The sequence below is a fragment of the Chiloscyllium plagiosum genome, unplaced genomic scaffold (genome assembly GCF_037043375.1).
Source record: "Chiloscyllium plagiosum isolate Xiang-an unplaced genomic scaffold, Cpla_swu_hap1 HiC_scaffold_12, whole genome shotgun sequence".
Taxonomy (NCBI): Eukaryota; Metazoa; Chordata; class Chondrichthyes; order Orectolobiformes; family Hemiscylliidae; genus Chiloscyllium; species Chiloscyllium plagiosum.
In genome coordinates this window covers 21,993,938-22,004,073 of record NW_028270150.1, presented here as the reverse complement: position 1 = coordinate 22,004,073, position 10,136 = coordinate 21,993,938, and the positions used below count along the sequence as shown (strand labels likewise).

General features: G+C 44.9%; 1 protein-coding gene across 1 annotated transcript in view; it reads left to right on the top strand.

Annotated features, from left to right (window-relative positions):
* Nucleotides 1-1,930: 1,930 nt before the first annotated feature.
* Nucleotides 1,931-10,136, top strand: part of LOC148148499 (protein FAM3B-like) — a 37,971-nt gene continuing 29,765 nt past the window's right edge. The window contains 4 exon segments of the mRNA XM_087992382.1: nucleotides 1,931-2,042; nucleotides 8,337-8,480; nucleotides 9,785-9,796; nucleotides 9,799-9,907. Of these exon segments, the coding sequence (XP_087848508.1) occupies nucleotides 2,012-2,042; nucleotides 8,337-8,480; nucleotides 9,785-9,796; nucleotides 9,799-9,907 (296 nt within the window). The 5' untranslated portion in view covers nucleotides 1,931-2,011.

Below are 10,136 nucleotides of genomic sequence, written 5' to 3'. Positions count from 1 at the left end.
ACTGAGAGGACATACATCATAACTGGGTGATTTATGAAGAAAGATACATTTACAGTACAAACCCTTTTGACCGAAATCTGGCATTCTCTCCTGTAAGATTTCATGTCAATTTCACCCTAGGCATGGTCAGAACTTTTCTGTCACTATTCATTCATCCTCCCCTGCCCCTGCTCCCCCCACCACTCCCCCCCCCCACACACACAGACACAAACCCTTAAATGCTTGCAACAGAAACTTTCAAAATTTGGATTTTGTTTTGATAACAAAACACCATGGGTGCTGGAAATCTGTTTATTTTTAAAAGCAGCAAAAGCTGGAATTACTCAGCCAGTGTGGTGAAAGGGTGCAGTGGTTATTGCTCCTTGAAGTGATCAACCGGCTTACAGAACAAGAGGCAGGCAGATACACAACATACGACAAAAGTGAGGACTGCAGATTAGAGTCAAGATAAGAGTGGTGCTGGAAAGGCACAGCAGGTCAGGCAGCATCCGAGGAGCAGGAAAATCGACATTTCGGGCAAAAGCCCTTCATCAACATATCTTGACTCTCAGAAATCCAATAGATTCCTGTCTCCCTAGGACCCTTTTAGAGGCTCTATGTGGAATATGGTCATCGTCATAAAATCATTCAACATGGTCCAACCACACAATCCCAATCTAAGCTAATCCCACTTGCCTGCTCCTGGCCCACATCCCCCACACCCTCCAAACCTTTCCCATTCATGTACTTTGCCGAATGTCTTTTAAACGCCGTAATTCCTTTCTCCTTTGTAGTACAGTATATTGCTTTGCTATGCTGAGCCTTTTGTTTCAGCTGAAAATGTGTTGCTGGAAAAGCGCAGCAGGTCAGGCAGCATCCAAGGAGCAGGAGAATCGACGTTTCGGGCATGGGCCCTTCTTCAGGAATGAGGAAAGTGTGCCAAGCAGGCTAAGATAAAAGGTAGGGAGGAGGGACTTGGGGCAGGGGCATTGGAAATGCGATAGGTGGAAGGAGGTTAAGGTGAGGGTGATAAGGTGAGGGTGATAGGCCGGAGTGGGGGTGGGGGCGGAGAGGTCAGGAAGAAGATTGCAGGGGAGGAAGGTTCAAGGGTTGGGACTGAGACAAGGTGGGGGGAGGGGAAATGAGGAAACTGGAGAAATCTGAGTTCATCCCTTGTGGTTGGAGGGTTCCTAGGCGGAAGATGAGGTGCTCTTCCTCCAGCCGTCGTGTTGCTATGGTCTGGCGATGGAGGAGTCCAAGGACCTGCATGTCCTTGGTGGAGTGGGAGGGGGAGTTGAAGTGTTGAGCCACGGGGTGGTTGGGTTGGCTGATCCAGATGTCCCAGAGGTCCGGGTGCCCCACACCTCCCCCCTTACTTCCCTCCAAGGCCCCAAGGGATCCTTCCATATCCGCCACAAATTCACCTGCACCTCCACACATATCATTTACTGCATCTGCTGCACCCAATGTGGCCTCCTCTATATTGGGGAGACAGGCCGCCTACTTGTGGAACGTTTCAGAGAACACCTCTGGGACACCCGCACCAACCAACCGGCCTATCACCCTCACCTTAACCTCCTTCCACCTATCGCATTTCCAACGCCCCTCCCCCAAGTCTCTCCTCCCTACCTTTTATCTCAGCCCGCTTGGCACACTTTCCTCATTCCGGAAGAAGGGCTCATGCCCGAAACATCGATTCTCCTGCTCCTTGGATGCTGCCTGACCTGCTGCGCTTTTCCAGCAATACATTTTTCAGCTCTGATCTCCAGCATCTGCGGTCCTCACTTTCTCCTTTTGTTTCAGCCCACAGTCTGACTGCTTGAGCCAATCCAGAGTGAATTGAGACACCCTTTTGTTGGATTCACCTGTCAGCTCGCCCGGTGTGTGAGAGGGAGGGGAGGGGAGTTGCCGAATCAGTATCTGAGCGCAACACGTCTCACCCGCCCCAAAACAAAAATATAAACAGGACGTGTAAAGTCCAAAATTGTTGCTCATCTGAATACACAACCGTCAGGTCGGCAAAAGCGTTACAATGGCAACACAATTCCCAATTCCAGCACACGGTAAGTGGCCATGAGATTTTTATTTTTAAAAATCTGTTGTCTCTGAGATGTTGTGGTAAACGGGGCGCTTTTTGGAAATTGACACCCGAGATTTTGTGTGAATTTCACCCATGGCTGGTGACTTGCCTCGGGCGCTGATGTTGCAGTTTCTCTCGGCAGTGTGAGCGCTCATCCCGGGCACGGTCAGAACTTTCCTGTCACTAATTATTTATTTATTCCCCCCCCCGCTCCAACCCTTCTCCTTTCCACCAACACCCCCAACCCTTCTCCGCTCTTTCATCCCTGTTCTCTCTCCATCAGTTGGCAAACGCTGTAAGAACACTTTCCCTGGAAGTTTTGGGAGGAGTGTGTGTGTGTGTGTTGAACCACGCATACGAATTGCTTTGGCAAAGGAGACTCTTACTCCTGGTATCACTGAGGTATACAGAACAGGAGACGTCCTTCGGCCCATCGAGTCTGCACCTACAAAACTCATCTGAATCTACACCAATCCCACTTCCCAGCACTTGGTCCATTATCATGAGTATTATGAGGGACTCATCCAAGTACTTTAGAACATAGAAAAGTAAAGTACAGGACAGAATGTTGTGCCCAGATTTAATCCTAATGTCAAATATAGTAACGTAACCTACACATCCCTCAATTCACTGCTATCCATGTGCATGTCCAGCAGATGCTTAAATGTCCCTAATGACTCTGCTTCCACCACCATAGCTGGCAACGCATTCTATACATTCACAACTCTCTGCGTAAAGAACCGACCTCTTACGTCTCCTTTACACCTTCCTCCTAATATCTTCAAACTATGACTTATCGTACCAGTCAATCCTGTGCTGGGGAAAAGTCTCTGGCTATTAAAAGATTGTTAGGGTTCCTGTCTCAATACCCTCTCAGGTGGTGCATTCAAGATTTCCACCATCCTCTGGATGATTTATTTCCCCCAATTCCCACCCCCCAATCCTCCTGCTATTCACATTAAAATTATGCCTCCTTGTTATTGATCTTTCAACTAAGAATTCAACGTTATGAGCTGGTCCTTATTTCAATTGGGTTGGAGTATAATAGTGTAACTGTATAAAGTGCTGGTGAGACCACACCTGGAGCATTTTGGTCGTCTTATTTAAGGAAATATATCACTTCATTGGAGGATGTTCAGAGAAGGTTCCCTCGGATGATCCCTGTTATGGATGGTTTGTCCCTCCTGTACAGGGGAGGCCACACCCTGAGTTTTGTGTGCAGTTTTGGTCTCCTACTTTGAGAAAGGACATTCTTGCTATTGTGGGGGCCCAGCGAAGAATCACCAGACTGATACCCAGGATGGAAGTACTGGCATATGACTGGAATTTAGATGCATGAGCGGGGAACCTCATTGAAACGTATAAACTGCTAATGGGACTGGACAGGCTAGATGTGGAAAGAATGTTTCCAAGGTTAGGGAAGTCCAGAACTAAGGGTCACAGTCTAAGAATAAGGTGTAAGCCATTCTGGACTGAGATGAGGAAGAATTTCTTCACTCAAAGAGTTCTGAATGTGTCGAATTCTCTCCCACAGAATGCTGCTGGGGGCCAATTCATCAGATGTATTCAAGAAGGAACTGGACCTGGCTAAAGGGGTCAAGGGTTATGGAGAGAAAGCGGGAATGGGATCCTGAAACTGCATGATCAGCCATGATTATATAGAATGGTGGTGCAAGCTCGAAGGGCTGAATGGTCCACTCCTGCAGCTATTTTATGAGCAAAGGTGAAATGGATTGTGACTCTGCTCATTGGAATTGAGAAGAATGAAAGGCGATCTCATTGAAACATGTAGGGTTCTTAAGGGGCTTGGCAGGGTAAATGCTGAGAGGATGTTTTGCTTCATGGAAACCTAGGACCAGGGGGCAGTTTCAGAATAAAGGGGTACCAACTTAAGACTGAGATGATGAAGAATTGCTCCAGGGAGTGTGATGAGTGTTTGGGACTCCTTGCTGCAGACAGCTGTGGGGCAGAGTTCCTGTATATATTTAAGGCTGAGATAGATTTCTGAAAAGGAAGGGAGCCAAGCTTTATGGGTGTGGTGTAAAATTATGTCCCAATACATGTGTGAATCATAATGTAACACATGTATTGGGCCAAGCAGTGGAATGTGGTGAAACGGTTAAAAATTATGTCCCAATACATGTGTGAATCTAACCGGAATGGAGGTGTTGCTTAGTCCCGTGTGAATCTTATTACACACCTCCCCGTGTGAATCTTCTTATCTGTATGTAACCAGAATGGAATGTGTTTTTTAGCCTTGCTCTGCTGTTCACATGAATGTTTATATCTGGAAAAGAGTATATCAGCTGGAAAAGTCTCCAGTTCGGTGAGTCTGCTCCGGGGTTACGTTTAACCGCCGAGCGTGGGTTGTTGGCAACCGCTCTACGAGAACTGACGGCTCCCAGTTCCGGTAACATGTAGAGTGAGTATAAGCCAGACCCGTTGTATGAGACCTGGTTGTGGCGACGCTGCGGGGAATAAAATGCCCATATTCTAGCAGACCCGCCTCTTGGTCATTTGTTCTGTGTCAGACTACTCTCCTACGAACCTGACCTTGAGAATTTTTTAAAACAATGGGGAAGGGACAGAATAGTGGACATGGGGAATGTTGGATCAACTATGATCCTATTGGACGGCAGAACAAGTGTGAGGGGCTGAATGGCCTATTCCTGTTCCTATTTCTTATAGCTTCCTACCCACTCTGTCCATGACCCTCATACTTTTAGGCACCTCAATCACATCCCTTCAACTTGCTCTAAAAAAAACAGCCTGAGTTTATCCAGCTTTTCTTCATGGTTAAGATGCTCCATCCCAGGCAATGTCCATTCAATCCTCCTCTGATCCCCTCCAGTGCAATCACACCCTCTTCTTTACTCCTGCTCCAGTAACACAATGTCAAAAATAGTTTAATATTTCACTTGTTTCCGAGATTGGGCGAATAAACCATTGGATTTGTTCAGACTGCAGTGTGGCTGGATTTTCAAACTTGCTACAGTGAGACAGATTTCCCTGCTGTACGGTTTGACTAGCCCAGATTTACGGTGCAGCAACTAGAATGCAGCAACATAATACAAGAATTTAGTTAGTTTGTCTTGGTCAGTAATCATTGCCAAACCCTGATCCAGTCTGATCTTGCCCGAGAGTTGAAATGCAATGATTCCCTAACCATAGGGCAGGAACTTACTCCCTTTGGAGGCTGCAATGTGAAAACATTTTGACAGCTCTAGCTCATAAACCAACAGTGTGTCTCAGAGACATGTTAGTCTTCTCATTGTATGTGCCAAACCCATACTTGTGAAGGACAAGAGCAGCAGAAGTGTGGGAAAATCAGTGAATTCCATACCCGCAAACCCCAGCCCCTTCCTCAGGACGCACACCACCTTGACATTAAATCTATTAGGCTTTTTGATTTGGTTTTGTAACTTTCCAACTAGGTTTTTGTTGTGATTTGTTTAACCAGTCACTTTCCCATTCTCTAATCCCCTACCGTGAGCAAAATAATCAAATTTATCTTTTTTGAACCCAAGGTGAGTCATCTCCCACTTTCTCCACATCCACCATTCACATAGTTTTTGCACTTCGCTTCACAACTTCCAGCAGTCATCTCCTCAACTTAGAGAGCCGCCTAAGGGCAGTAGCTATTTGATTGTTGGCTCATAGGAGGGGAACACAAAAGAAGAGAAAGATCTAGGAATTAAATGAGGCAAATAAAAGGAAGTTAAGGAAACTGGCTTGAGTCTAAAAACACCATTGAAAAGTACATACTGCACAAAATTGACATAGAGCAAGTTAGATAGTCATGACAGAGATTACAATCATTATCTTCTGTTTGTAAACGATAAAATGTAAAGAAACATTGAGCCTGCTATCTCTTCCATTTCACTGAAAACAAAAAGTGCTGGCGATCACAGGATCCGTGGAGAGAGAGCAAGCTAATGTTTTGAGCCTGGATGACTGTTTTTGATGACAGGCCGAATGGTCTACTCCTGCTCCTATTTCTTATGTTCTTACTTTCATCACAGCCCATCTTTTCCATCTAACCTGTTGTGAAGTGCAACTATTACCAGATGTGGCTGTTGGTTCAGGATGGCGGTGCCAGTACTGTAGGTAGTGTTTGAGCTCGTCTGAGCCTGTCCGATCCAAGTCAGCAGCATCCTTTTTCTCTATGTACTTTTCATAGAATCCCTACAGTGTAGAGACAGGCCCTTTGGCCCAACAAGTCCACACTGATCCTCTGAAGAATAACCCACCCAGACGCATTCCCTAACCTACACATCCCTGAACACTATGGGCAATTTAGGTGAAAGTGAGGACTGCAGATGCTGGAGATCAGAGTCTGCATTAGAGTTGTGCTGGAAAAGCACAGCAGGTCAGGCAGCATCCGAGGAGCAGGAAAATCGATGTTTCAGGCAAAAGCCTTTCATCAGGAATGAGGCAGGGAGCCTCCAGGGTGGAGAGATAAATGGGCGGCGGGGGGGGGGGGGGGGGGGGGGGGGGGGGGGGGTGGGGAGAAGGTAGCCAAGAGTACAATAGGTGGATGGGGGTGGGGATGAAGGTGATAGGTCAGAGAGGAGGGTGGAGCGGATACGTGGGAAGGAAGATTAGCAGGTAGGACAGGTCATGAGGATGGTACTGAGCTGGCAGGTTGGAACTGGGCTAAGGTGGGGGTAGGGGAAATAAGGAAACTGGTGAAGTCCACATTGATGCCATGTGGTTGAAGGGTTCCAAGTCGGAAGATGAGGCGTTCTTCCTCCAGGCATCGGGTGGTGAGGGAGTGGCTGTGGAGGAGGCCCAGGACCTGTGTTCTCAACAGAGTGAGAGGGGGAATTGAAATGTTCGGCCACGGGATGGTGGGGTTGATTGGTGCGGGTGTCCTGGAGATGTTCCCTGAAGTGCTCTGCGAGAAGGCATCCAGTCTCCCCAATGTAGAGGAGACCACATTGGAAGCAACGGATACAATAAATGATATTCGTGGATGTGCAGGTAAAACTTTGTTGGATGTGGAAAGCTCCTTTGGGGCCTTGGATGGAGGTGAGGTCGAAGGTTTTGCAATTCCTGCGGTGGCAGGGGAAGGTAGGTTGTTGGGGGCGTGGACCTGACCATGTAGTCACGGAGGGAATGCTCTTTGTGGAAAGTGGAAAGAGATGGGAAGGGAAATATATCCCTGGTGGTGGAGTCCGTTTGGAGATGATGGAAATGTCAGCAGATGATGTGGTTTATGCGGAGGTTGGTAGGGTGGAAGGTGAGGACCGAAGGGGTTCTGTCCTTGTTGCGGTTGGAGGGGTGGGGTTTGAGGGCGGAGGTGCAGGATGTGGATGAGATGCATTGGAGGGCATCTTCAACCATGTGGGAAGGAAAATTATGGTCTTTAAAGAAGGAGGCCATCTTGTGTGTTGTGTAATGGAACTGGTCTTCCTGGGCAATTTAGCCAGGCCAATTCAACTAACCTGCACATCTTTGGATCGTGGGAGGAAACTGAAGCACCCTGAAGAAACCCACGCAGACACAGGGAGAATGTGCAAACTCCACACACTCAGTCACCCAAAGTGGGAATCAAACCCATGTCCTTAGTGCTATGAGGTAGCAGTGCTCACCATTGTGCCACCCTGCTGCTCCTTGTACAAGTTTAAATAAAGGATACTTGTCATTTACTACCAAAGGTTTGTGTCTTACTGTTCAAAACAGAAACATATGCAGAATTGGTCTTTTTTCTCTTCATCAAGAATCTCATTTCTACGAAACACATCACATTTTCCCAAGTGACCTGCCCACGCTGTTCAATGGACGGGAAGATTCCAACCCCAGAGTTATTGTTTCAAATCCAACATGACCCCTGTTCAAAATCAAAGAGTCACCTTCGACCTGAAATGTGAACTCGCTTTCTCTTAGCACAGGTGCAGCCAGACTGATTGTGTTTGTCCAGCAATTTCTGTCTATCTAATTTTTATTTCCAATATCCACAGTGCTTTGGTTTGTTTTAGTGAGAAAGTGGTCAGTTGGTGGAGGGTCACCTAGGGACCAAGAGTTGTTCACAGCTGCTTGACCACGGAGAAAACATTTAAATTTAGGAAAATGCTGACATCATAGTGAAAAACTTGAAATTTAAGAACTAAGATTTGTCAATGTGTGTTAAATATGCTAATTATTTTGATGCTTAATTATTTTGATTAGAGATTGTAGAGCAGAACCTGGCACAAAAGATATTGTGTTCATAGAAATCTTTCCTTCCCCTTCACGCAAACTGAATATTGTTAAATGTAATTTTCTCTTTTACCAGGCTGTATCAAGCTTGTAATGGTTGTGATGTGCTGTATTACAGCATGGTATGTGGGCCAGGTGTTGGCAGAACACATCTTAGAAGGTTTTCGACATAAACACCTTAACACAGTTCAGAAGGTACTGCAGAAACCTGCTTTTAAAGGTAAAAAAGAAATACTGTTTAATCTGGAGCACTGGTAGTTTTATATGTCTCTGGTTTAAATGGTCTCCATGTAGATTAGACCACCATGCCCAATGACTGAGCACACAACATCCATGATGCGAAACCTGATGGTTTCAATTCACAGATATTAAGAAACAATGAAAAGTTTCACACAGCCTCTCACTACAGCGTGATTAAGTCAACTGTCTTGGTTTTGGTATCTTCCACTGCTTCGCATGCTTATCCAATTTTCTTTTTGTAATAAAGGAACAATCTCAGCTTTGGGTGTTTTCCCTGACAAAGGGTTACATTTGAGCTATGTCTACATCTCATACCCCTCCCCTTATTCTTGTAGTGACAATTATAAAGATGTCTTATAATTGTCTAAAGGAAATAGTCATTTCCTATCAAACTCTTAACATTTTAAAAAATTGACTAAACCTAATGTTTAATTTTTAAAAATTGACTAAACCTTTTCTTCTCTGGTGGGAATTATTCCAGTGCTGCTCCCAGGCCTAGCTTCCCATCCTGGCTTTACCTTGACATCCCTGTGCTCCAATGATCTCCATGCTTTCAAGTCCCTTCTACACTGAGTCCCTCAAACTGCATATACAACTTTATTCAGAAAGTGGAAACAAACTGTCACTTTATTTAAATTTCTTTACTCATGTACACCAGACTTCTAATGAGAACATGCTTTTTTGGGGGGCAGGGGTGTTGTGTCAGGCTGTTTTTTTTTTCTATTACATGCACTTTCCAAGAATTATCTACTTGAAGAGATGGCTCTACACAGCCATCATGATTGTCATTTTTCCGTCACTCCTGTGACAAATATTAAGCAAACAGTACAAAGCTCCTCTGCCAGAGGTGCCACATTTCATATGAGACATTAAACTGGGGCTCTTTCAATGGAGCAGAAAAAAATTGAAGAAGATTGAGGGTGTTTCCCTCAAACCTGTGTCTTGCCCAATATTTATCACTGAATAAATTATTAGCCAATCATTTGTCAATATTTGCGGGATCCAACCATATCCAAATTATCTATCACTTTTTCTACATTACAAACAATAACTGCACTTCAGGCATACTTATTCATTGTCCTTATAGTGCTGTGTGAAAAGTGAAGCCCATGAAAGTTGGCATATAAAATATATCATTAGCTCACTGTAGACTGTCTTCCTAATAAGAGCCAGCAACTGCCTGGAGACAACATGTTTTTAAAAAACACTTTCATTTTGGCAAGGTGACTTTGTTTATAATGCATCATTTTTTTTATTTACTTGAATTACTTGCATTATTTTCAGTACCTGCTCCAAATGCCACGAGTGTGATCACTCGAGTCCATGTCCTGTGGGAACGTTTGCTTTCACGGTGTTGAGTGGTGCTGAGAAAACCAATTCTCCCAAAATTTGTTTTGAAGATGAACTGTGAGTAATGTTAATTCCTTTCTACTTTTATTGCAAATCCCATGTTCAAATTTGCTCAGTGAAATCTACTGTGTTAATAATAAATTGTTAATTGTTAATTCTTTTTGTTAAACTGAGTGTCTGGTATCAGTTATTCAAAAAGTATTGTTAGGAACCATTGGGGCAATTTTGAGGGTCATTGAATTATTTAATTTTACAGAGCTATGTTTACATTTCATACCCCTCCCTT